The sequence below is a fragment of the Haemaphysalis longicornis genome, unplaced genomic scaffold (assembly GCF_048455015.1).
Source record: "Haemaphysalis longicornis isolate Haplotype H1 unplaced genomic scaffold, Haemaphysalis longicornis Haplotype H1 scaffold_2, whole genome shotgun sequence".
Lineage (NCBI taxonomy): Eukaryota > Metazoa > Arthropoda > Arachnida > Ixodida > Ixodidae > Haemaphysalis > Haemaphysalis longicornis.
Genome location: NW_027526295.1, coordinates 233,678,276 through 233,706,023, shown reverse-complemented (window position 1 = coordinate 233,706,023; position 27,748 = coordinate 233,678,276). Strand labels below are relative to the sequence as shown.

The 27,748-nt window shown below is 47.9% G+C and overlaps 1 protein-coding gene, 1 long non-coding RNA gene and 1 pseudogene across 2 annotated transcripts in view; 1 reads left to right on the top strand and 2 right to left on the bottom strand.

Moving 5' to 3' along the window:
• Window positions 1–56: 56 nt before the first annotated feature.
• Window positions 57–27,748, top strand: part of Mnm (myomesin and myosin binding protein) — a 49,966-nt gene continuing 22,274 nt past the window's right edge. Inside the window, exons 1-6 of the mRNA XM_077699707.1 lie at window positions 57–216; window positions 828–1,136; window positions 4,754–4,920; window positions 6,187–6,337; window positions 24,816–24,970; window positions 27,406–27,568. Of these exons, the coding sequence (XP_077555833.1) occupies window positions 57–216; window positions 828–1,136; window positions 4,754–4,920; window positions 6,187–6,337; window positions 24,816–24,970; window positions 27,406–27,568 (1,105 nt within the window). The remainder of the gene's footprint in view (window positions 217–827; window positions 1,137–4,753; window positions 4,921–6,186; window positions 6,338–24,815; window positions 24,971–27,405; window positions 27,569–27,748) is intronic.
• LOC144170127 (uncharacterized) lies at window positions 87–20,785 on the bottom strand. Its single transcript, XR_013322568.1, has 3 exons — window positions 20,647–20,785; window positions 1,090–1,120; window positions 87–209 (listed from the first exon to the last, which is right to left on the bottom strand). It is a non-coding gene; the product is annotated as an uncharacterized LOC144170127 (long non-coding RNA).
• On the bottom strand, window positions 13,940–18,209 carry LOC144170950 (E3 ubiquitin-protein ligase KCMF1 pseudogene; annotated as a pseudogene).

Genomic DNA, 27,748 nt, shown 5'->3' with positions numbered 1-27,748 from the left:
AGAAGGGGCCGTAGCGATCGCTGAGCGCTGCTGATGTGTCTGCGAGGTGTTGCCGGATGGGAGTCTGGGCTTCGCGGGCACGAGACGACACCATGCAGCTGACCAAGAACGGCCCGCTCCACCTGGCTTCCTCCGACGGGAGCGTAGACGACGAAAAATCGGAAAAATCCGACATGGCGGACCAATCTGATCCGAGCTCCTCGGCAGACCTGCACGGTAAGGGAAATTAATACAGAGAGAGAGAGAGAGAGAGAGAGAGAGAGAGAGAGAGAGAGAGAGAGAGAGAGAGAGAGAGAGAATATGTTTTCATGCACCTGCAGTGGGCCAGTACCGGTTTATGCAGGTCCAAAAATCTAATTCGCGCTTTCACGTCTTTCCACGCCATTTATAAAGTTGCTAGCGGGATAACCAATCATATACGCGGCCGTAAGCGAATCAACGAAATTACATTGTAAAGAATCGACATGAATTTTGCGCAAAGTCAGAGAAAACGCCGGCCAACACAAAAGCATAAGGCTTTGCAGGTGTACTCCGTCTTCCTATACATGCTACCAAAACTACGATATGAGAGAAATAGTTGACCCGCGGGTAAAAATCATAGCTTATGGTACTGATGTGCCGATAGCTATTTACGCGTTTTTCATCGTTCCGTGTTATCGTAATTATGAATTTCAAAGGCCCACCTACACAGGAAAAAGCTCACGAATACACTGTTGACGTCTCTCTTTCGCGAAAAGTGGTAACGCGCTTCATTAAAGCTACGATTAAACAGAGTTGCCCAATGGCAGCGGAAAGAGTTGTGTTTTGGGCGACTGTGTCCATTGCAGACTCTGGGATCACCGAGGCTGACGACGAGCCGTGGGGCATCACCGTCACCCCGCCGGACACGGTGACACTGCACTGGGGACCACCGGCGCGGGGCATGATCCAGGCGCTGTCGTACATCGTCGAGAAGCGGGACCCTTCGGACCAGGACTGGGTGCCCGTGGTCATTGTCGACGCTCACGTGACAAGCTGCGTCATCCGCGAGCTAAACTTGCGCGAAGAGCACTGGTTCCGGGTGCTGGCCCGGAGCTCGATGGGACTCACCTCCGTGCTCGAGACGGATCGGCCCGTGCAGCTGCGAGAAGAAACGTGTAAGTTCGATATGAAAGAAGGATTTACAACTATATACCTTTATCTACGACACGTACACTGTGATGCGTATATGAACGTGCGCATGGTGGCTAAGTGTGACCTGGTCACCGGGGATCACGGAAGAGTATTGCGGACGACGGCACGGGGAAAATTCGAACGTCGGAGCAAAAAAAAGTGACAAGCCAGGATCGTAAACCGCTTGTGTTCTCCCGTAGGTGTGCGCCTACTGGCTCGGTGGCCCACTGCGATTAGCCTCCGTTTGCAGAAGGCAAAATCTGGAAACATTCATAACAAATGTTGTGGCTTTTCTCACCGACTGCGATAAGTAACGCGCTTTTTGGTCACTCATTGACAGGGCTCCCTTCCCCCTATCGATACGCTAAACGTTCTATGTTCACAAACTTTTGTATACTATTTATCATGTTGGAAACAGTGAAACTTTAGGCCACAAGCTACTTGATGAAACGTGCCAGTAGGGCGTAATGAATGTTTCGGGGGTAATGGCATTCGGCATGAAGTCGGGCAGGTAGCCAATGTCCTAGATCTTTCTTTTGGCGATCTCTCGGCTATTCGAGCACAAGCGACACCCTTTAATTACATATTATTTGCTCATACCAGTTTCTCTGAAGTTAAATTTGTTAATTTGTTTTCCTTTACATTTCCCATATATTTGCTGCTGCTTTATCCGTAATCTTCTACCTGGTATGCTGACTCAGAAAACTGGACTAACAAGTAAAGGAGGGTAGGGAGGGGGGGGGGGGGGGGGCGAAGCTGGTATTCGCTTTCTTGATCTTTCGCGGTAGCCCCTCACCACGGAAAAAATTTTGTCCTCTCACGCACGGCCTGCCAGCGCCATCTTCCTAGCGGAGTTCTTACTGAAACCGCTGAAAGCCCAATAGCAGCCCCGTGCTGCCACAGCACGCACGCGCCGAAAAGTAGAGCGTTCCAACCCCCCGTGGCGCGATATTCAAAAGTTTCGGTGTAGTCAGTTGTGCTACATCCCTAATATCAGCCGAGAATAAAATTTTGAGCAAGCGGCATGCGGATCCAAAGTGCCTAAGTTATGTCAAACTACATGATAAAGCAATCACTACGCCGCAGGGTAGTGTTTGTCCACGCCGAAATGTTATTCTCATTAGCCCACATGCCCTATATCTCCTTTTTAAAGGCTGCACCAGTTTCACTGCTAGAACTCCAATAGACCTTCAAGATGTCCCAAACCCAAACACCCCTACATTCTACTCCCCCTCCTCGCACTTGACCTAGAGTCCTCCTGCCAAAACAAAAGTTATCTCTCTCTCTCTCTCTCTCTCTCTCTCTCTCTCTCTCTCTCTCTCTCTCTCTCTCTCTCTCTCTCTCTCTCTCTCTCTCTCTCTCTCTCTCTCTCTCTCTCTCTCTCTCTCTCTCTCTCTCTCTCTCTCTCTCTCTCTCTCTCTCTCTCTCTCTCTGCTTTAGGAATGTTGACACATTGGTGGGTTTCTTGTCCTTGGCCTCCTGGGCTGTCTCTTTTTCTTAACTACCTCTTACATGACTGAAACAGCACTTACTGGCTGTACGCCCCATTTTCGACATTGTTCTAGTCATAATGTTGCGGACACATTACTTTTCCCACTCTTGTTGCAGCTCGGTATATATTACCACGCCCAAAAAGCGCACGAAAGCTTTTACAGTATGTTTTTTTTTCTGATTTTGTATGCCTCTTCCTGTTGATAAAAGGATGTTTGAGACTTTAGCGTTTTGGCATTTACATATTCACCTAGTTGTGACACAAGGAGTGATCATCAGGCGCGTATGCATTGCATGGAACCCCGAACAGCATCATCAAAGCGAAGTCGCAGTTGAGACTTCAGTACTGATGCTTTCTCAGATTTATTGAATCACGAGGAAATCCTGTTAATGCGTCTTATAGTTTAGGCCTCAATCAGGCTATAACTGTCATTGCGTTTATATTACAAACTGACAGCTAACATCGGTACCGTTTATTGCGTACAGTTTTCTTTTTTTTTTAGCCTGTTAACCATTTCATGTTGTGCAAGCTAAATCAGCTTTAGCCCAACATCCTTTGCAGTTATGTACGTGTACTGGTATATGTTAGCTGTTTTATTTTTATGTATTAATGTATGTACGTACAAATATTTATTAGGCAACGGCTGGGGCGATCGGACCGCTCGTCGAAAGACAATGCGCAATAAGGCATTTCGTAATAGGGCAATTTGTCGCAGCACAATTGGTCACGTAGCGCAGTTCGTCATAGGGCTATTCGTCGATTGTACCCCCAGCAAATCAGAAGAAAAACTTCTTATTAACTTTTAAGCATAACAGCCTATTTAAAAATGGGCCATCGAATGTGTATGTGTAAAATATAAGGATTCAGCGCCCTGTCTGTGTGCCCTTTCTGTAGTCTCGTTTCCCGCGCTGTTTTATAACTGAATAAAGTTTCAGACGCCTCTTAAGAAAAATTAATCCACCACTACATGGGAGGCTGCGTGTTCACCGGGTAAATCTTATCACTGAAGGCCGACAGTTAGTGGTTCACTGAGCCTGCAGCAGCCAGAGCGAACTTTCAAGACTAACAAGACAATGTTCAGCAGCCAAATGCAACAAAATAACTGGTCTAAGCTTTTTTTTTTTTTTCGCAGTCACTATGGAATTCATCAGGACTGAAAGAGGTGGGGAAATGCTGGTTCGCGGAGGATTTTTGTATACTATAAACCGAAGGACTGATCAAAGAATCTTCTGGATACGTCAAAGAAGTGGTACCTGCAAAGCGAAGATCGTGACTGACGTCTCTAATCTGCGCGTTGTTAAACTCAGATAACCCCAGCCATGTCCAGACCCAACCGGGGTTAGCTGTTCGATCTGGTTAGCACAAGAGCGCTCCAATAATCTTTGTTCCTTTAAGAACCCTGTCGTCCTTGGCTACGTGACAATATGCTCGATAACAGCGAGATAGCTCTTGTTGATTTTGGATAACAGGAATAGGTGTGCCTCGTGAGGTACTTGCGTCGAAGCATGATAACTGTGGTTTGCGTTACGGTTCGCGTTCAATAAAACGCAGGACGCGTTCATTCTGGGAAGGCGCGTGGTATTTGCCGTTTATAATAGATTGCTTGCTTCCGAAGTAAAATTGTATTGTTAGTCTGCAATGTGCCGGTGTTCTGTCTTTGCCTCAGGCTGTTGTTTCGCACAGTCGTTGAATAAACCAGTACCAGCTAGCCCAGTTCACAGTTTTTGAACACATACATCAAAGCGACCAATCGTCATTTCGACAAATTGCCCTACTACGAATTGCCCTCTGCGACGAATTGCCCTACTATGAATTCCCTTTCGACGATTACTCCTACATCCAAGGGGTGGCCAGTGGCCTAATAAAAGAGGGAGTTGTTTGGGAGGGAGTGCGGGACCTCTTTTGGCCTTAAACTTTTCAGGTCTACGCGCGATACTTTGGCAAACTCCAGTAGGGAGAAAAACATCTCCTTTGCATGACAGGTATGCGTATATTTGACTTGAATCGGGTTTACGGTCCGATTTTAAAGGTCCAAAGGGATACCTATTGCTGCTTTATAATAAGTACGGGCTTCTATCAACAACGCAAGGCCTTTACTCCTCTTTGCAGGGCTAGCTGCCGAGCGACCCGATCCGCCATCGACGCCGTTGCTGGTTGTGGTGACGGGACCTTTTTCTATGGACGTTAAGTGGTCGGCGCCTGCGTACGACGGCGGTCTCCCCGTCCTCGGATACGTGGTTGCCCTGAAGGAGCCGAGAAGAACGCTTTGGATGGAGGTGTGCAAAGGCATATTAAATCTCATAAACGCATGCGGGGAACTCCATTGTGTGCTAGTATCAGCACAGGTTCTTTCTGCACTCTAAGACAACCCTGCATGTGGTTCGGCTGCACCGCAATGCATTTTATTGATCAAATAATGCAGCCAACGAAGAAAGTTTGGCGAATGATGACGTTGAGCATACGATTTTACAAAGAAGTTCAGTCTGCTTTGTGGCATCACGCAATGCAGGCATGACGTTCTGCACTGCGCACTGTCACGGTGCAGGTCACATTTTTGAGCCAAGTAGTATGCACGTTGCTGTAATTCATCAAATTTGCTTTTTTGGTGGCGTGGACTGTTCAATCGAGTACGTTGGGTGGAGCTGAACGACGGCATTGCCTTAGAGAGTATACTTGAAATGAACCCTGCAACACTTTTTTCTACCTTCTTTATATCATTAATGATTTTGGAACGTACTCAACAAACAAATTCAGTACTTAGAAAAAGGGGTTACAAAGTACCCCAGACAAAAATTACTGCTCTATGACCATCAGATAACTTCGAAAATTGGAAACACATAACTTAGCACAGGATCGGCCTCAGGCATTCGCCAACTTTATTCCACCGGAATTATCGGTCGTATGATCAATTAAAAAAAAAATGCTGCATAGATCTTTTTTGCAGTAATGCATGGCCCGTTCCATGGACGCATACTTTTGGGGAACACGTTTAAAAACGGTAAAACGTATTTTCAGGAATTCGGGTTCCAATAGGAGGGGCGCTTTCGTAGCGGGTTGAAACAGGTAAGGCGTTTTGGGAACGGGTTGAAACAGGAAACGCCGCCCAAACAGGAAGGTCGTCTTGAAAACGAGCGCACACGGGACGGGTCAAAAGAGAAGGGTGTTTCTGGAATTTGTTCAAACAGTACGGGTTCAAACGGGACTGCGTTGTTTCAGGCTACACCCATTTCGAAAGTCTGTGCGTTCAGCAACCTGACGTCCACCAGGCCAGCTTCTCTGGTATGACCAGGGAAGGAGAATTCACCAAATAGGTTGCTTTAAAGCCATCGAAACTCGTCAACCAGCTCTCCACCATCGGTGAAGTGACACCACGTAGAGCAAAAGAATTGCGTAATTGAGTCTCTCATTTACAAGGTCACCGTACAGTGAATGCGGGTTAAAGTTGCATGTTAATAGATAGTGTTCTAAATTTTGAGAGCCACTAACGGCGTTTTCTTTGACCCTGTCACAAACTTAAGATTCCCGATAAACGCCCTTTTCAGGTCAGTCACGTGAGTGCCCCCACCGTCAAGGCGCACATACAGGACCTAGAAGAAGGACACGAGTACCTAGTTCGCATCTACGCCTGGAACGAGATCGGCGTCAGCGAGCCCTTAGAGACTCCCGAGGGAACGAAGATCATTCGGCCACCCGGTAGGCGCTTGCTATGTACACACGCCTGCAGGTTAATACTGCAGCACGTTGTGGCCAAACTATTACCCGTTCGTGGGAAAACGATTCTAGAATCCCAAAGGGTTGTGTTAGAGGCTGCTTTAAAGGGACCCTGGAACACCTTTACCGGCTTTTTGCAATATTCTAAATACTTTCAGAGCGTTGTCAACAAACACACTCGGTACTTAGAATAATGGGTCACAAATTACCTCGGCCAAAAATTACTGCCCCATGCCCATTAGACAAATTCGGAACGTGCTCAAAAGAATTTTCTCTCTTTCCCGGTCTTGGCGTTCTTCGTGCACTCAAATTACGTCACTACCGCCCTGAAGCGGCTATTGGCCGGTTTCCTTTCAGTCGCAGCAATAAACGCATTCGATAGCCACTTTACAAAAATGCCACAAAAGCAAAGCAGAAACCGAAGGCGCATCTGCTGAGACGAGCAAATCACGCAGTGTCGCTCCGGGCTGGACATAATTGTAGCTTTCGCAGTGCTTCTAGACGCGAAGGGAAGAGTTAAAGCGTTTACTAGAAGTGTTGAAGAGTCCCTTTAAGTGAAATGTAATGTTATATAAATTACCCTATCCCATAAGATGGCCGAAGTTATAGTACTTTTGTAATAAATAATTAAGCTTACCACTTGATGGCTTCCTTGTTGAAAGAACAATGAAATCAGGGGAGACAATAAATTTTGGCCCACTGCGCGTTCGCACGTGTACCCAGCAGACGGACATGCAATCAACACAAAAAGCACACATGCCAACACGTACACATGTAGATCTATGTTGAAATGCTTATGTAGATAATGCTTGCTTGTGTATTCGTCGTTTTATTTGCTACACTTTATCAAGCAGCTAAGTTTCCTCGCTAACGGAAATCGAAGCGGAGTGATCAGACTGCCAAAGCGGCACGTCTGCCACGTGTCGCTTCCGGAAGCTCCATCGCAGGCAGGAGCGGGAGCACTTTGCTGGAACTTGCACCAGGTTGCACATAAATACTTCAATGCTGCTGAAGACGAACACAGAAGGAGGAGCAACGGCGGAAGTGGTATTTGATCGGCTATTTGTTGCTCGAGACTCGGGAGCGCTCTTACAGAACATACCAGATGAGATTTTGATACTCGCAGGTAATCAATGGCAGCTAGGCGTAAGAAAAGAACACATCGATGATGACGTCATTCCATGTGCACGGGAAGTGCTTGTACCCTGGTATATTTTAGGCAGGCTTCCTGTCACTGGAGGTTATATCGGGACTCATGCTAACGGCGCTCCTTCAGTATTCACGTGGCTGTGTTTAACGGGGATTCACCTCTAAACATTCATATGGGACTTCATCCCCCAATGGCCTCAAAACCATCTAGTACCAACACGAAAAGCTTTACAAACACATAGACATGTGCACAACGACCTAGCTTGCTTTTTTTATACATCACTTCTGTACTGAAATAAAAAATGAACTCTCGCATGGAAGACCGCTAGCGTCCGCTAATAAAAACTAGATGCACTAAATGCATTTCTTGTTTTTTTTATTTCAGTTAAGAATGCGCTATATTTATAAAAGAGGCACGCTAGGCTGTCAGCAACGTTTGGATGGATCTGTAAAACTTTTCGTATTGGGGCATGATGCTTTTGAAGCCCGTGGGTCATGACTTAGTAAGTCATCAGGTGAGTCCCCCTTAAGCACTCACCGTCACAACGCTTCAGTTGCAACTGAATATATATAAGGCAAGAGCAGCGTGCAGGGAAACGTTTCATATCCATTTTTTAGCCCATTTAAACGCGCTACGCGGCATACCTTTCCATGAAAGATCAGTTGTTGGGCATTTCGTGATATGATGCGTTAAAGGTATACCTGTAGATTTTCAAAAAAAAAAAAGACTTTCGGAATTTTTCCTCCAGCAATTTAAAGCATAGCTACAAAATGTACCGGGGCTCATGGTACATATCAACTTCACTTTTCAATGCAAGGAATTTAGTTATATTCAGTCTGGTAGCTCAACCGAGACCTTTCGTTTCGGCGTGGCAGTTCATTTCCTGTGTGAGGGCGGACCGGGCCCTCACACAGAAAATGAACCTGCCCGTTGTAGAACCTGCCCGTGAAAGTTCGGCGCTTAAACAAACAAAAAACAACAACAACGAAAATATCATTCTTATTATCTAAAATCTCGTGAAGGATTTAAAGAGAATATTTACGTGTGTCAACCGAGGTCATCAAGTGTGTTGATTATTCTTGTAATTTGCGTTTCGACGATTTGAATGAATCAGTGAACGAATGAATTAATGAATGAATGAGTGAATGAATGAATGAATTTGTTATTTCCCTTTATGTACATACATGTGTAGGGATGAAGTGGCGGGCAAAGGAAAAAAAAAAGCTGTACTAGATAGTTTGACTAGCCCTTGGTCCCGTCAGGTACAAAACAAAAACAAGGGGGTAGGCATTCCACACTACCAATAAGTAAACATGACAAAAAACAACGTAAGACAAAGGAAAGCCGTAGTCCTTCACAACCAAACATATATGTGAATCTGGTGTTAGTTTGTCAGCAAACTAATAATATCTTTGGGATTGTAATTCACGCGATCTACATTAAGATTAGATAACCGGTTCAACATAGAGAGCAGAGCAAACGGCAATATCTGTGTGTCCTAATTAATTCTGGGGCACTCTACGATCCGTTTGTCAGGTTGTCGTGTAGGATAACGTATATTACGCTCTGTAAGTTTAGCTAATTGATGAAAACTGTTTTGCTGGTGTAAACGGGAAGCTTTTCTATAGGCCACGAGTAGACGGGTGTCGTATAGTGTCAAAATATTGGTTTTATTTAACTTTATTCAGGACGAATTTCATAGATTGGCCTATTTGAATATTGAAAATTGCTCTCAACGCTATCTTCTGCAAAATGAATATTTTTAGTTTATTTGTCTGGTCGTCGAGCCCTAGATGAGTTGGCAATAATTGAGAGGAGGCAAAAAGAGGTCTTCCAAATTGAAACCAACGCTCAGAAAAATAGCACGGTTGCGAATAACACGTTTTAGCCCATTATCCACACTGCGCTACCATCACCTGCATATAATTCTGTAGCTTTGTACCAACGGGTGAGAGTAAACTTTGCTGAACAGGGAAAGTTGAGCTATTTTGTGAAGTGCCCAGCCTTCGAGACGTCCTAGAGTTTTCAAGGCCGCTTTACGTTGTACCAGCATGTAGGATTCATCCCGGAACACCTTCGTACGGTGAGAACAGCGCTGAGTAGATGGTGACAAGGGGTGTGTAGCGACCTGGGCGGCAAATGACGTTACCCGAATACTTTTGCAAGCGCGAGCCAAAAGCGAGTCCGTTATTTTTGACTTGTGACGAAAAGGAGCCAGCGAGCTGAGGGCGTCACCGGGTTGCGCGTGGTTGTCTGCGGTAAGCATGGAGCGGTGAGTCATCTTGGCCTCAATATAGAGGCCGCGCGCTCACAAAGTGGCCGCAAGCGTCTAGAATGATTGGCACTTGTTTCATTTGGACTGTCAGGGAACCGCGCGGGTCTTAAGTAGTTGTGCAAAACTATCTACAATTGCGGCGATACTATTGGTAGCTGACTACAAATCGGACTATCGACAGCACACAAGAACAACATTCAAAATAAGAGTACTGACAGATGACAATTTGTAAACTATAGCATTACAGTGCTACTGATGATTGAGTGTCGCGAAATTATCGACTTAATATCCTGATCCTTTATACGTATAAAGTTTAAAATATTAGTTTTATAGACTGTAAATAATGTATGAAGGGACCTCACATTAGGGCACGTCTCAGAAATACTGCTGCAAATACATTTGCATTATTATGCTGAAGTATTCGAAAACAATTAGCATTTGGAGAGATGATGAAAGTTTTGCTGACCGACAATCTCGGTAACACATACTCTACAAATTGTCGCTAGAGAATGTCTGATGAGATTTTTGGTACATTGTAAAAATAAGTGTGATATACTTTTATACTATTTCCAAATAACATTCGGAGAGATGATGAAAGTTTTTCTGACCGACAATCTCGGTAACACATACTCTACAAATTGTCGCTAGGGAATTTTTGATGGGATTTTTGGTAAATTGTAAAAATAAGTGCGACATGCTTTTATACTATTTCTAAATAGTCAGTGCATTGCTACGGTAAACAGAATATGGTCAGTAAAATGAAAGTCATTCACCCCTTGCAAGCAAAGAATGTATCTATTAAACATGTATGTTCCTCCAAGCATAATGCAAATAGCACAGATAGAGACTGATTTCATTGTAGGAGACGTCACAGATCACTGTGCATGTCTGCTGTTGAAACCCATCGACAAAAAATGAAAGGAGATATTTTGAATTTCGTGCAGTTATAATTTCTACTTCCTCTTTATTTATAGGGTTGTTCGTTTTCGAGTAAAACCCGATCTTACCCGATTCTTAGGCCCCGAACATGTGTAAGATAATCAGGTTACACCCGATTGCTCCCAAAATGGACCTTCTCAAAGCAGCGATTTGCACAATCGCGCGCTGATGGTCCGCCGCTCTCAACCAGTACTTGCTTGAAGCGATCCCCCAAAACACAGCTTCCGAACTCGTTGAGTGTTGGCATGACTCTGCCGCTCGCTACCTCAGGCAGGCAAATGATGCACTGACAGTGTTGTGCCTAACTAATGGAAGCTGTGTTGTTTAGAGAACTTCCTCCCACTTGCGATGCGCGCAGTGATCAGACAGTTCTCACATGAAGACCGACATGCTGCGCAAGCAGATGATAATGTTTGTAAGCAAGGATGAGTGAGAACTTATGACCAGCTTTTTGTGAATAAAATGTTCCATTTCTTAGAAGTTACCAATTTTATTTATTGTCAGCATTACTGATTCATTTCCAAACCAATCCCAAATTTCGGAGAGCCTTTTCTAGAAAACCCTGATGTCCTTACGATCACCAGCTTGAAATACGCACCACCTTTGACGCATTAGAGTTAAGAAGATCGTGAAGCCATCTAAAATAAACTGTGCGTATTACTGAGTACATCTGTAAACAAACAAAACGAATTTCCGAATGGTTTTGCGAAAAAAACCCGGTTTATTCCGATATCAGTTCGAGAAATAGCACCCGATTTTTAACCCCTGAATATAAACCAAAGAACGAACAACCCTATTTATTTAGAGCCACTTCAGAATATTTTTCAGAAATTTTGCACCCTATCAGTGGTTATAATTTAAGGTTTGCCCTCACTTTCAACGTCGTTCGGAACTGGCAGGAGGGATAGAGATGACGGCGAGACAGTGCTACAGAAATTCTATGCAATGTATAGGCGAGTGCACGGAGATGCATAGAAGTACAGCATGCAGGCTACAGTTCACCCGCACCATGCAGTATAGGCTGCTCAACAGTCCAAGACGGCGAATATAGTTAAATACCGTAGAAATATACCGATAGTTCTCTCTATCAGTAGCCGGATATTCTATAACTATCAATAAACCCGCTGACAGTCAACGATCGCTAGTTTTGCATACTGCGCGAACTTTACCGCCCGTTACCCTAACTAAGCAGGCCTATTTCGCGGAACCTCCTGCAGTTTGTATCGATTTTGAGATACCCTGGCCATTTTTTCTACTGTGGTTGTTCTTAGTAGACGGAACCACGGCCCCTCGATCAGGCGCACACCTTGCGCTTGATCGAGGGGCCGTGACTGAACTCTCCACTCAACTGCTTAGTCGATAAGCTACCAGCTACAGTGACTGACAGGACGTCCTCTCCTTGTGCTTTTGAACGCGGCGTCCTGAAATAAGCTGTGCGATTGATCTGAAACCTAGCCCTCGATCTTAATATACAAGAGTGTTTATTTGAGTTAACAATTGATTGTTGGGAGCGTTCTCTGTCCCCTTGCCTAGCCAAGGCAGCTACTAGCTTCTGCACCTGCTACGGGAGATACTTGTTCATTTACCGCTTCGATATTCCCACTTATGTGACGTGAACGTAGCTAGTTACAACCAAGCTGTCTTGGTAAGTGACCGTGATTTCGTCCTTGCACATGTCGTCCGTCGACAGAAAACCCAGGAGAGCGCGCCCATGGGGTGCACGTGTCACATGACGCGCCACTTTTTCCGTGCCTACAAGTCAGCTGTCCAAAACAATCCGATGAGACTTGCCTTACATGGTGTTCCATACAAGGTGATTAATGTGGGTTGTAAGAAGTAAGCTACTTTATCGAGAAAGATAAAAAGGTGACATTAAACCAGGAATATGTATTTGACTGTGTATCCGCCATGGACAGGTCACATAATGTTAGGGCCCCTGAAGAACGTGAGCAGTATAAGCAATGTAAGAAAGAGACATTTGAAGGTTTGAGCTGCAGACGGCGCTCTCTATGCAAAACATGCCGACAATCGCTGCGCCCAAGCAGCATCTGCAGTGCAATAACATACTGCGGCTACTACCCCACGTGTCCGCGATTTCGGTGTCCCGAAGGATACATGTAGGCATATAGGCGAATCACGCTTGATTGCTGTGCACAGTGTCTCTATGGGAAGACGATGTGTTCCGCCGTGGTGTGTGGAGTCGCTCTCTCCCTTCTCACCTAAACCAGGGTTATCCGCTCAGCAAGATTCTCCAGGCGGCACGGGAGCGAGAACCCTTTGATGTACCGGTGCCACAAAGCACCACATTTAGAGGACAGGTGCCCCAAGCTTTGAGATACATGTGAAGTGTTTACTTGAAAAATAATTTTCGTCTCCGCAAAGAGGGGATCCCTTCCACGTGCGTGGTAAATTGAAAACGTCGCACCAAGTTGCAAAATCTTCGTTCAGGAACTGCTATGGCAACTGGCATTCGCTGCCGCAGTCAGAAACGCTTGTTTATCCAGGTTGCCTCTGCTCATTATGTTCAAAATTCCTGGCAGGGTTATCGGTCAGATCGCGGACGCCAGAGTCCCGGTGTTGACGTTGTCTTTTGTCTCCGCTGTGTTGTTCACGAGCACCAAGCTCTCTCTTCGGGAATGTAGCAGCATCCTGAGTGGCAACACCAAAACGATCGTGGAAACTTTGGTATAAGCCCCAACGCCGTTGTCATAGCGCCAAAACACTACAGTGCAAGTAGGCAAGGCGCGGTCAGGACACGTGCCATTCTGGCTTAGCATATATCCACGAACCGTTGTTTTTATAGGCTCCCTTCCATTTAATTCCGCGCTCCGAGACAATCTCTAACACGAGCCTCAGTGTCCACATGAGCCAGCAGTCTTTGTTCGTTCTTTGAGAAAGCAGTTCCGGACTTTGACAAGCCAGTCGGTTCCACCCACTTTCTTGCGCTAAATATCTAACATAGCTAATCCAATAACAACCTTTAACGGAAGACTATGTTGTAATAAAATAAGCTATATATTAACACATGTATACATGGTCTTTCATTAGTTGGATTTTGTCAGGTTTCCACAAGCGCCGGCACAGTGGAAAATGTTCGCAGCGTGCGTAATACGTTAACACTCATTTGCTCTGGCACCAAACGAAACCAAATTAAAATCTAGCGGGACTCTGGTTTCGCTAAATCGACGTCTTGTCACTGCACATACCGCGGAAAGCCCGTTCACAAGTAATCCCGGGTCATATCCACAAACGTGAAACCTGGGGAAGGGCGAAGCACGCAGTGTATAAGTGCATTCTTGGCCCCTTGGCATTTTTGCGCACGGAGATCAAACCGTAACGTGAAACCTGGGGAGGAGCGAAGCATGCAGTGTAAAAGTGTATTCTTGACGTCTTGGCGTTTTTGCCCACAGAGATAAAACCGTAAGGGGGGGGGGGGGGGGGCAGGGGGTAGAGGTATACCTTTATCTGTACCCCCCACGCATACCTCTGCCCCCCCAACCCCCCATGTGTCTTTGAAGCACGAAGCGTTCTAGCGCGAGGCGTTCGAAAACGAGTGGAGTTTTAGTACCATGACTACATGATACTACGACAACATGAGACAACGAAAACATGAGACGCCGACAGCCCGAGCCCCTAAGAGGCTTGGACCCTAAAAAATGGCCTAGCAAAGTGTATCGAACATCTTTCCGGCTTTCCGCGGAGGGGGAGAGAGATGAAAAGGAAGGACAAGTATGGAGGGAGTTCGTAGGGCTTCGTATACACAAGTCATAGCTCGCGCATCCACATGTTTACACGTGCTCAGCCTGCATCCGCTTCAGAAATGCCCATTTCGCGTCCGTTTCAATCGTGACTAAGTTGCACTAGCGAGGCCTCTGACCAATGACAGGCCCAGAAACCGACGTTTCGCCTTGCTTGTGCTGCGTTATATCCCAGTCGTCTGGCCACTTTCAGCCAATCAGGCCTCGCTAGAAGTGGAAACGTCTAGACGGACATGCAATGGACAAAACTGCAGAATTCTGCCTCAGATATACGTGGGAGCGAGCCGGAGAAACACGAGGAGAAAACGCGGTTGCATCACTCAAACACGATTGCATCACTCCTTAAAATCGCTGAGTGCCCATTTATACAATTACCCAAATCCGCCGAAGTTCCAGTTTGGGCCGCTCTCTGAATTCGGAGCACAAGGCAAAGCTGTCCACTCCGATATCACACTTGTACAATATGTGATTTAATGGCGCACGTCATGTATACGGGCCAAAAAGGGTTACGCAAGACCGGCCTGAAAAACGATGCGTGCTTTTAGCCACAGCCGTGCGGATGATGTGTAGTGCCCGCTCATTTCGGGACCTTTTTTCGAGAAGTTGGTACGGTCCACTCAGCACCAAAAGTAATCAAGGAAGGCTTATCTCAAAAGGCGCTGCGGACATGAGAGTATTCTGCGTTCGGCAAAAGGGCGGCGACGCTTTCCCTTAGCAGCACGTCTTTTCTGCCACCATTGCCTGGCCTCCTCTGGATCGTCACTTCAGCAAGAAGGTTAACCCAAATGCAGTAACACTCGAATATTGATGAAGGCAAACAAATAGGAAAAAATGCGTTTGCAGATTTAGCGTCATCTAATAAAATACCAGAACGGGCTATCTGCCATGAGAGAGGCCTATTGGGGCAGCATCGAAGTGTAGATGCTTCACTGAGAGCATGGAGGAAAGAAAAGCTTGCACCACATAAGCTTCCGTAGGAGTAGGGATGCCTTACTCGAAAAATGGCCAGCCCCTACTGCCCTAAATGCCCATCTTGAATTAGTCCGTAGCGAACCATCTTTGCACGGGAAAATTTTCCGCAACGCGCTCTTTAGAGCAGTCTGAGGGCGCGCCTGACGAACCCCCAAGATGGCATCCATGAAAGATGGCCCAAAGGCATTCCACCCAGCTAACGCCTTGGGCTACGAGCCTCCTCGTTAAATAAAGACCATCAACCAATCAAGCAACAATTGCAGGTTTTACGGCGAAACTTTTCTTGCTCCCGGGATGGGATTTTTTGTGGTTGTTGTTGCAGCGTCTAATCGCAGTTTTACATCCAACAAAAGGGCATTATCGCTAGCGATAATGCACTCTGACTGTGTGTGACGCCGAATCGCCGGAAGCGGTTTCAAGGAGCGCACCAGCGGCAGCACCGAAATCGTCGTTCAGTGGCAGCAGACGTCCGGGAAGCTGAGGGCCCACGCGGTATTTTGATCAAGATGAAAGGTTTTTTACAATGAGCTTGAAGTTGTGGAACAGACAGAACTTGCGCTAGAGGGATGTTTGAGAGGGACAGTAAGTTAGTGCCGCGCGCTTGTGCGCTGTTTCAGACGAGGCTGTGTAGTACGGCTTTGACAGCCTACTATGAATTAAAATAGATGGCTGCAAATTTATGCACTTCACTGCTGGCAAACAAATGGCGAGTAAGTGAGAATACTAACTGTTGAGAAACTGGGCCCCGGGCCATGGCACCGCTCAGAACGCTATTTATTCCACCTCTTCTTCTCTAACCTCTGATGGTGATAATGTCCCAAGCTCGTCTTCACATTAAAAAGAATTTAGCGTGGGGAAGGTGTCGCTAGGTGCGGGCTTAAGAACACAGTTGGATCTGCGATTGGACCCGCTGTTGGCCCAAGGTTTGTGGCCACCGTTAGTTTAAGGCGAAGTTTAGTTTAAGCTGCGGAACTACTCAGGGTAGTTCCTCAGCTTGACAGGGCAGTGGGACTCCCGCTTGCAGCCTCAGTATGACCCGGGCTCGCCGCAGTGTGAATCGAGCTTGCTGCGTCAGTATGTCCACAGCTAGTAGTAGCAGTAGACCGTGGACTATTGGGTATAGTCGGCTCGGGACTTGCAACTGAAGTCAGCCCAGAGATTTTGGGGTGAGTCGGCTGCACGCTTGTAGTCACAGTCAGCCCCAAGCAAGTGGCCGGCGTGGGATCCAACCTTGACGGCGGAGTTGGCTCGAGCCCCGCGACCACACACGTCTCACGGTTACTGGTGACGATTGGTTCGGGGCGGGTGGTTGAATTTGAATTCGATCGCGTGGGCGCCGCCTGTTCCCTTGGCTGAAGGCCTGTCGTAGCATTGGGATTCGTACCTGCGGTCGGAGCCTCCACCGCACCACGCATCGCACCCGAAGCATCCTTTGACTCGCACCGCTTCCCCCCAGCATCAGGGGCTGTCTGCGCCTCCAGAGTACTGAGCAGGAGCTCCTGGACAAACAAGCTACGGTCGGCACGCTCCACTTCGATCGCCCGCTGCTGGGAATCGTCAAGAGCGGGCTCAGCGCGCGCGACAAGGAGGAAGCGGGCGTCGTCCGGAGGCGGCGGTGGGACCAAGACCGGCTTGGGGTCCGCGGCAGGCGGTTCTGCAAAGCGCGTCAACGGAGGAGACACAGCCGTGGCAGCCGGAAGAGGGTCACGGAGTCGAGGCCGGTCCTGTGACAGAAACGCCGTCTGTATCTGCTGCCGGGTGGCCTGAAGTCTCGTTCGGAGCTGCTGAACCTCGGTCGCCGAGCCACGGGGCTCCAGCAGCATCGATGTACGCCGTGCACCCGTCGAGATCTGGGAGAGTAGGCCCGAGATGGTGCCCGTTGAGCTCGTGTCGGGCGGCGACAGCGGCGGGGCGCTCACCATGGCTGACGGCAGTTGCCTGAGCGGTCGCCGACCTCGAACGGAGCTGCCAATGCCGCCGCGCACTACCGCTGGAGAGGCTCTGTGAAGGCGTCGCGAAGCGGACTCGTCATCCAGGATGTCTCGGCTCCTCGCGTGTTCTAAGGCAAGGTGCACGGCCAAGTCCGCAGTGACGTTGTTCGAGTTTCCGCCGGGAGTCGCCGCACACACCGGACACACCACGGGCACTTCCGTTTCCGTGTGCTCGGCTGTCACGTGCTCCCGCAGCCCAGCCGTTGTGAAGCCCATTGTGGCGCACATGGGACACGTAAACGACTGCGGCTGCTCCGCTGCCTCCCCGCCGTAGTAGAGGTCGTAGTCCACCTGGGTTAGGATGCATTGGACGGCGTGCTCGGCCTTGTGGGCGCTGTCGGTGACTTCCTCTTCGAAGCACCTCTCGCACAGGTCGTAGTCATAGCAGATCAAGCACTTGTAGCGCTTGCCACGGAAGTTCGCGCGGGCGCAGGCGTTGCAGCGCACGCCTTCGTGACAGGACAGCCTGCGAGACGCTCCCTGCATGACCTGCGGGTTTTGTGCGATCTTGAGCAACACGGCGATCCCGATGCGGGCGGCGGCAGCTTGTAGACGCCAATTTTAGAGGCCGAGTCGATGATTAAAGGGTCCTAGCCTTTGGACCCTTGTCGCGGATAGCGACGCAAGGAAGGAGCCCGACAGCCGGTTGCCCGTTCGCTGGGCTGGTCACGCACCAACTGCTCGAGCGCGAGGCGCGAGCTGGGCCAGTGCCCCCGTTCCCGTGCAGCGGCCTCTTTATTGTCATCATCATTGTCGTTCCTCAACAACCTCTCCCACCGCCAAGATGTGCAGGTCAAGCGCGAATAAAACAGCTGATAGGCGATCACACAAATGCACTCATCTTCAAGAGATAGCACTAGGAAGTTCAGGAGGAGAAATGCCATGAAAGTGCAGCAGCCAAAGGTGAGGAAAATTGCATGTGGAGCCGGAACATTTGTTTGTATCCTCGAAGTGAGTTTATCGCAGAGCACTTCGCGCCGGTGCATCGCCCATGGCGCTGCACTGAAAGCAGAAGCATCCTATGAATTCGTGATTCCCTCATCTCGGAGGCCTTTCCCTTGGGCGGCGCCCGCCATGGCCGGCTGCTCGACGCTCCACACCACCCACACTGAACCCGGAGACGACGCAGAGGACGTGGGCCAACTGCTACGGCTCAAAGACACCCTCCGAGTACAGATTTCAGACCATGTCAAAGCGGCAGACCACGCAATGGAGCAGCGTCCTGTGAAACCAGGTACGCTGAAAACCCTCTACGAATCCGCGCAGCAAAAACATATCACCCTCGTACAGCTCGACAATCAGGTCAGAAACCTATTGGATATCGATGACTGCACAAAGGAATAAGAAGAATCTGATTTATACCTCGGAATGACTTTTCGAATTAATTTGCTGCTTGGAGACACGTTATCAAAAAATGACTACGTTTGCACAACCCCGCAAGACAGTAAAGGCAAGCATTCGTGGAGACCCCCTGACACCGCCACTAAAGGTGGATCCCTCCGAACGACACGCAGCATTCCACTCGCCTCTGCAGTTGCCTTTGGAGAACCCTTTGTCCCTGCTAACGAATCGCTGACAGCAGCGACCTAGAGGCAATCACTGAGTCTTCGGTATGCGTCGTACGCTCTGCACCTGGTGTCACGCTACAGCCGCAGAGTGAGCTCATACCACAGGGTGAAGAGGCCGACGAACTAGGAACAGAACCCGTCGAATGTGTGACTTGAGAGCAGGAGCATTCCGTTCTGGCGGCTCTGGATTCAAATAGTGCCGTCGTAAACAACAAATCGAATTGTCGCAAGACACGGAAGGTTAGGCATGGTGCCGGAGGACAACATAGGAGTGCTCGAGCTGGAGTCCCAACGCTAACTGCAGCTGATTTCCAACAACGAAGAGGTCAACCATTCTCGCGGAGGGCGATGCGGTATACTGTGCACTTTTACCGACGAAAACGGCGTCTGAATCACAAGGAATCCCAATCAATCCGGCGTTGTAAAGAACCTCGACCCAAGATCGCCCGCCATCTAACTCCTACCCCGGAACCGAGTGTTGCTGAACTTTCCTTGTCAGCGCTAAACAGAACCGGTACAAGGAAGCTACATCACTCCTCAAAGCACCGGTGGAAAAGGAAACAACTCACGACCTGAGACCGACCGGCTCAACAAATCACAGCGAGGATGCTGAACTGGCTGTTCTTTATCTTTGTGGTAGGTATTTCCTGCGCGGGTCCTGTGCATGTCTGTGCGCATGAATCACTGTCGCGGGCGGGAGTGTGTTGACGAAAGAAGAAGACGAGCTCGGGACATTATCACCATCAGTGGTTAGAGAAGAAGAGGTGGAATAAATAGCGTTCTGAGCGGTGCCATGGCCCGGGCCCAGTTCCTAGACACTAACAGCATGACATGAAAAGTTTGTGCGGGAGAGAAAAAACGAGGCAGTCACTTTTTTCGTGTTTATCTCCATTTCCTTCCCCACCTTTTTGCTCTCTACCGCTGCGTGCTAGAGCGTGCTTGTTTCTTCGTATTGGAACGCCTGCATCGCTAGTGAACCGGGTATCCGGGTGCAACTGCTGAATGAAGGCGCATTCAAAACGACCGTCTAAAAAATGGCACACGCGGTTTACATCGCAACGAAGCTGTATGCCGCTACCACAGTGGCTCAATAGTGCCCGACATCCGCACACCGAAACACTTTGCGGAAAAGCCAACTTTCCCGCGAATACGCTGTAAATCCAAATCTAATATCGATGCCCTGAAAAAAAATGTTACTGTAATTAGCCGCTAAGACGATTATATGTCATTGCGCTAGTTTTACTTGTATGTAATAGTTCACCCTGGAGTTGTAATGAATTAGGAATTCCCGTCTGATGTCAGCACATGGGCTGGTACGGGAGGAGCATGGTTACAGAAAACGGCTGCAACTCGTCTTTTATCCGAACTGCACGACGTCGGACGGCTTAAACGACACATAACCGTTTCTATTTCTGCCTTGTTTGTAGTTCTATCCTGCTTCTATCGTGGACAATAAAACATGGCTTGCGACGGAAGCAAGATAACAAACCAAAGTTGTGTTGAACATGGATCTTGTCTCTACATATCCGCTGTCACAAAACCTGTCATGTATACGTTAGTAACAAGGTATTCAACCTCAGCCAATAAAGCTCTCAAGCCCGTCTCTCGAGACCCGGGATATAGAATACTCTTACTTACCAGTGCGCGCTTCCGACTAAGCTAGGACGTGATCCCAACACGGGCGTTAAATATAATAAAATTCTAATTCGGAGCAAATTGCTAGAGAAAAAAAAAAAAGGAGTGAGAAAACTCTCGTGCGCGTTGTTTTCGTTTCGGCCCTGTGCGCTTCGCTGAAAGACGCGCCGGTGTTCGCTGACCCGCAACCTGCGTCGATCCCCCTCCACGACGGCGGCGAAAGGGCCACTCCAGAGAGAGAGAGAGAGAGAGAGAGAGGGAAAGAGAGCCCGACGCAGACTCAGCGCGATCTAAATGAGCAGAACTTCTCGCCCGTCGCCGGAGCAAAACCGTCTCGGCGAAGCGCACTCTCGCCCACCGAATGCGGGCGAGTGATGCCGGGGGAAGGCAAGATAGCCCGAAGTAGAGAGAAGAACCCATAGAACCCCAAGCCTCGGCCCCGGCCGCGTTTTCCGCCTGAATCAGGGTTTATTTCGGGAGTGCAAAGAGCTGTTTTCTTCGTCCCCCGCCCAGTTCCGTCGCCCTGCGCCTCTCTCTCCAAGCAACACTTTGGCCAAACCTTTTCTCCTCTGTAGCGGGCCGCCCATCCGCGGACAGCGGTTGAGCCGGATAGTCGGTTGCGCACGGACCCCTGGCTTCGCCTGCGTACCCTACCTAGCCTTGGTGCGTCCGTGTCAGCGTCTTATGAACGCGTTGTTCTGCCGGTGGCTGCAAGAGAAAGACTACAACATCGCAGGGCGGAGCGCCCCAACACCGACGTCAAGGTCCCTCGTCTCGACAGCCTGCGGAGCCTACTAGACCTTGTGAGCAAAAAATCGCCTCGCAGCATTTACCTCCCGCCTCTGCTGCTTTCGCACTCTGCGTCGAGTCGCCGCTTAGTGGGAAAAGAAAGAAAAAAAAAAGGAAGACCGGTAAAGCGAGCGCAGAGACTCTGACGCCTTTGTGTTGTTTGTGAGGCTTGAGATTCCAGTGGCCCAGTTGCCGCAGCGTTTCAAGACGCTTATAGCGCCAGTTGAAGTGCACACCCCGCGAGAAAAGAAGGTGTCAAGCTTGTTCTGCCTGCCGCTTTTAGGATGTGGGAGCCTTTGAGTGCTTCTGTGTTTTTCTCGAGCTTTATCGAGCCCTCACTGCTGCATGCTGTGTTGAAGGTCAGCGCGTTTTATACGACACGCGCACCGCGCGATGTCTCCCGCTCTCACTGACGTCGCCGCGGAAAGCTCTTCGTATACGGATGACTTTACGCGCGACATTTAAAAGATGGATCGTTCGGTTCCCAGATGTAACCGCCAGGCTGGTACGCAGCGACGCACGTCCTCGTTGAGCTCTGTCATAATATAACGCGTAAGCCTAAAAATAAAAGAAACCTGCCGCTTATATAAAGAACTGTTTCATTCTTGCATCAAAAGCTGTGCGGCTAGCCGTTGCAGGATCCTTGAGATTTTGTCGAAAATAGCCGGAGAGCACGAGCAGCCAAAATATCAAAACTATGCAACGTTTAACCGACAAGCGAAATAAAAAAAAATTAATGACTTGTGGCCACGTTGTTACGGAAAGGATGGCGGATTCATGTTTTGCGCGTAAACCCCTCCAAGCGAAAGGGGCCAGTGAGCCCGTCGGCTATTAAAAGTTTCCCGAAACTTGTAAGCTCAGCATAGCGTTTTTACGGCCGTGCCTTGGCGTACATAAAAGTCATTACCAGCTGAGAAAGAGCCAGGATGTCAGGAAACTGTATTTCCTGTCATGTGGGGTGCTTTGAAATCAAGGCTCGAAAAAAAAATACAGCTAGAATATTGTTTTGCACACCCGTTTTAATGCTCGCAAGATGAATAAAAAGTGGAATTTTCACTACAATGTTCTCTTCCTTCCTATCACTTTGTCTTGTGTAGCCTCAACTTATGTAACGCGCCACATTACAGTTCAGAAACTTTGTAGCAGGGGCTGTTTGTGAACCATTTCATCTCTGGTTACCGGGGGTCAGCTGTATGCTTCTTGGTCTGTTTTGATCGCGCGAAAAGATTCACGCGGGTACTTCCTGTTTGAAACAAACTGTCTATTTTCCCCGCGGAATAGGTTTTTGGACGGTCGTAAGTTTAGGGCGCCTTTGCCCCGAGACATTCGGGTAGTGCCAACTAATTAATTAGGTAAAATCGGGTTCAAGGCACAGCTACCCCAATTTGCATCTATGCGCAGCTACCCTTATTTGTCCCTTCGACTAGAAGCATAGTGGAAGAACGAAAACTTAGAGGACTGGGGAGATAAGAAAATGGTACGACAATGAATTGCCTCGAATGGGGCAAGATAGAAGCGGATGGAAGAGGCCTTCGTCATGCAGCGTGCGACAACGGATTGATGGCTGATTAGAGAACAAGGTTTCGGAAATCTACTTCCGAGATACAGGAGCTGAGCAGAGAGAGCCAGTTGTCCAAGGTACCGATTTTTGTAGAGAATATAGAATAGTTCCCAAGTTGTCTGTCTAGGCAGGTGACAGTGCATGTTGCCGGTGTTGTAGTTCGGATAAGAGTAGCATTTCCTGGTGCTTTGTCAGACGAAGGTTACCCTTAATTCACTAATAAGGTCGATGCAGCTAATTTTACTGCGGATAATATTAAGGGCACCATTAAGACAACAATCAAAGTTGCTTTATTTAGAAGGTTGGGCAGTTCCTGCCTCCCAGTTATTCGATCAGCGGGAAGCGACGCTTCCATTACGGAATAATTTTTCTGTAAACGGACTTATTTTGAATTACTCGCTATCTTCTTAGCCCCAATCCCGTACCCAAATTTCCTTGTGGCGTATGTGTGGGGCGGACAAAAACGTACAATAAATATGTTGATGATATGTCGGGGTACACAGTCTGTAGCAGGAACTGAACCCCGGAAAACCTAGTGGAGCGTTTCAGCCCAGCGACTGCGTGGCAGCGTGTAGCGCGTTGCTTCAGGCGATTAACAGTAAAGGAACCATGAGGACAAAACACAAGTTACGTTCATTCAACGGGCTGATTCGAAGCAAAAAGCATGCCTGTCAATTTTAACGCTAACTTCAAACAAATATTCGATGTAATAAGGAAAACACTAGAAGTAGTGGTCATTCACCACACAGTTTCTTGACCAGCCTTGATGACGTCACTTGTTTGTGCGATTGGCTGGCGCCAACTGAAGCCACCGCCAAGAAACACGACTTATAATTCTATTCTAATAGTTATAATTTTCTAATAGTATCTATAGTTCTGCCTCATCGTGTACTTCATGACACAGAAGTAGAGGTACAGACAGTCATTTCAGCGACTTATATACGCACGATTGTGGTGATTTGAGCATTTTTTTGTTTTGCTCTTTTTTTTTGCCCGGCGAAGCGAGATCACATTTTAATGCGCTTCGCGAATTAAACTAGCGAATAGCTTACTTAATAATGAAAGAAGAATGTTTAGTCGTATTTCTCAGCATGTAATACGAAACAACGTATTCAACTTACACATAGAACTCTGCATCTTGCTACTTCTGCTATGGTAAAACAACTTTCCGCGTGCTGAACCGGAGGTTGTTCACCCAACCCATGCGCAAGGTTTGCGCGACGGCACCGGTGGCCTATGTGTAAAGACATTTCCAGGTAGAATAGGAATACTTGAAATCGATATTGACGATACTGGTCTCTCCTGTCGGCTTGAGCTGAGGTGGGACAAAATGACGAGCAGCATAAAAAATGGAGAACACCCGCACATACGCGTACGCACATAATTACGCGCCCAGGAAAATGTTCAGAGGATTTGAAGATACCATTACACAAACGTGATGTAAAAGCATTCTAGTCATGCTACCCCGAGTAGATAGCCTCATTGTTTCTACGGTCGGTAATGTGGTAAAAATTCCACTCACGATTTGTCGCTATTGTAGGGTTCATTCGCATACCGTGTGTTTTTCGTACGGTGGTCTGAAGTAGGCTGGGGCTTACCCGTTCATACACCCATGTGTGCGGTGCGTTTACAGCTATATTTTTGCCCAACAAAATTTAAGAGAGGCTTAGTTTCATAAAGAAGATGAGACAGGTCCAAATTGTTTCACCCCAACCGGTAAGAATACCCAGCTGTGACATACTAACAATTTATTTGTCAAAGTGTGTCCTATTGCACATTCGTTCCAAGTGGCACATAAATGCGCGGTTTTCTTGTAACGCAGGAGTCGTTGTACCGCCCTCGGCCCCTGTCGGACCGCTGGTGGTTGGCGACATCACCGAAAGCTCCGTAAGGTTATCGTGGAAACCACCGCACAACGACGGTGGAGACGTCGTCACTAACTACACTGTCGAATACCGAGATGTATCTTCGGCTGAGGTAAGTACCTGCTACAAGTCCTGACCTCTCGCTTTACCTTTTTTTTTCTGAATTCTTGAACTCACTGAAATAAATGGACGTAAATGCATACGTCGGTGGATGGCGGTGCGTGGCTAACTACATTGAAGCAAACCAGAGTAGGCACGCGAGCGCACATATTTCCATGAGAGAGAGAGAGAGAGAGAGAGAGAGAGAGAGAGAGAGAGAGAGAAAGAGAGAGAGAGAAAGAGAGAGAGAGAGAGAGAGAGAGAGAGAGAGAGAGAGAGAGAGAGAGAGAGAGAGAGAGAGAGAGAGAGAGAGAGAGAGAGAGAGAGAGAGAGAGAGAGAGAGATCAGGGTGCCGACGGTTCCAGATCATGGAATTGGGATTGAATGATTTTGCGGTTAGGGTTGATGTGGTCTGGCAACCCTTGGAGGTATCCGATCTTGAAGCCATGAAGAGAAAATGCAAGTTTGTTTTATTCGAAAGATTTCGTGTTTTATAGTGCCTCCCGTGCTTGTCCGGATACAAACGATGCTTTATTCCCAGAGAAATTAATCAATTTAAGTTAAAATTTTGATTCTCCCGCTAAATCGTTTGTTTTCGCGGTCTGCAATGACATCACAGGAACCGACCGCTCTGCAGCCTAGAGTGCCTTGATTCACGCGTCCGCCGTACAGGGTAGAGACACCTATACGCTGGCGCCGCCATTTTGGGTCGCTCGCTCGCCGCCGAAGCAAGTCATTGTCAAAACCGCGCTAAAATTATCGCCGCAACACGGTTTACTGGCGAAGTTTGAATCATCTTATCTGTTTCGCGTTGCTAGGTCTCGTGGGAAACGAAAAGAACAACGCGTTGAGCACGTTGGCCCAATTGCGGCGGCACGGGACCGTTCAAAGGGTGTCTCCACTCTGTACAGCGGTGCTGGTTTCCAAGTACCCTATGGCATAGAGTTTCCCTATGGTGGCGTTCCCGCGTTTCTTTACGTTGCCTGAACCTAGATGGCGCCACCATACCGTGGCAAGCCTTTGGTTTGTTTTTGACCGTATTTAAATCTGGCGTGTGTTTGTTCTGGGAGTAAATAATCATTCCCAGAAACAGTGCTCGCTCGACCAAAACGGTCACGTAAGACACCGTTGCTTGCGTCGAATGGCCAGTGTCGTCTGAGACAACCCCAAGCCCCGCAGTGCTGTGCAGCTAAACCAAGCATACTGCGCGCAGTACCAACAGCAGTACGCATCAGTACTTTTATGTGTACATGTTCTTGCGTAACTTCCACTGTTTGTCCCACTATTCTTATTGCTTTGTAAAGAATGTGCCCTAAGAATGTGCCCTAAGCTAGCGCAAATCGCTCGTTCGGCTAGCTTCTAAGCTCTACCTAATTTGCGTCTGCTTGTGCCGTCCTCCGCCAATCGCAGAGCTGGCTCAAATGACATCATAGGTTCTGTTGCGGGAAATGAGCTGGTGGGTCGCATGACCATTCCCTTTTTTCCTAATTATGTAGCTTATTTGAGCGAAGTTTACGTTAAAAGTGGTGTCAGTATGATTCTAACGAGGCAATATTTTGAATGAACCAAACTTGTGTTTTCTCTTCATGGCCACATTAAGGAAGTGACGGAACAAACAAGACATCGGGCACGAGGGATCGGGTGCTTGACAGGCGTGCCTTAAAATTAATCAAATTGTTTGCCACGTAGCACTAAATTCATTATGAGATTCGTAAACCAGCGCTTCTCTTTGTTTCACCATAGTCGTGTTTCATCGTACTAAATCGGCGAGAAGCAAGGTGCGAAGGGAGCACCACATACGAATGCGATCTTTTGGAGAAAAAACACACGTAAATTGGATAACAAAACAAAAACTCTTAAAATGTCTCGTACCCGTAAACTTTAACCTAGCGAAGTGATTTCCCAAGGCTTAAAAATCGATTTAGGGTCCTTGTAACACTTTGTTCTTACCATTTTGAATTTCCAGTGAATTCATCATTAATATAATTATTATTTGCGCTTCCTCAACTGCATACGAATTAAACTGCCGCATAGTGCTGACTTTTCCTAATTCTGGGTAGCTTTATCTCTTGCTTATGGTAAGACGCACAAGTTTAACGGAAACTCCTGGTTAAATTAACAAACATGACGACTAGATTTCAGTCTAGACTATTTTAGCTTGTCCATAAATTTTTTTTTTTTTTGTGCAACATGAAACAGCTTCGAAGGATTTCAACGTAAAGTCAAAGATGGTGTGAGTCATACAGCAAACTCGCATTGCTGCTTTAATAGTTTACGAGTTTTCTCCCGAAGCTTAACGAAGGTCTATATGCGCCTTGGCTCAGAACCGTACCGAGCTCTGGCGGGGCTAGGAAGTTTTTTGCGCAACACATCGGCCTGCCTTGGCCCTAACCTTGGCTCCGGCCCCAGTCAGCGTGGCATAACGGCGCGTGTCTGTCTCTGACCCAGATTGCCAAGTTCTCGCTGAGGACGCCCGACGCGAGGACTTGTTTCACAGTCGAAGGACTCAAGAGCCGCCACTTCTACGTCTTCCGCATCTGCGCCGAGAACCGGGCCGGAGTCGGAGACGCGCTCGTAGACAAGAAGCCCGTACGAGTCCAGGCAGCGCCCAGTGAGTATGGATTCGCACCCCGCGAGGGCGTCGAACGCTGTTTTCACTCGTTATATTGCGAGGCCATAAACGGGAACGGCAACCCTGCACGAAAAAAAAAAAAAATCTAGGGGTCCATTTTCAGGTGTGGAGGTAAAGGGGGGTGGGGGAGCTAACGTCCGAACATATTTATTTTAATAA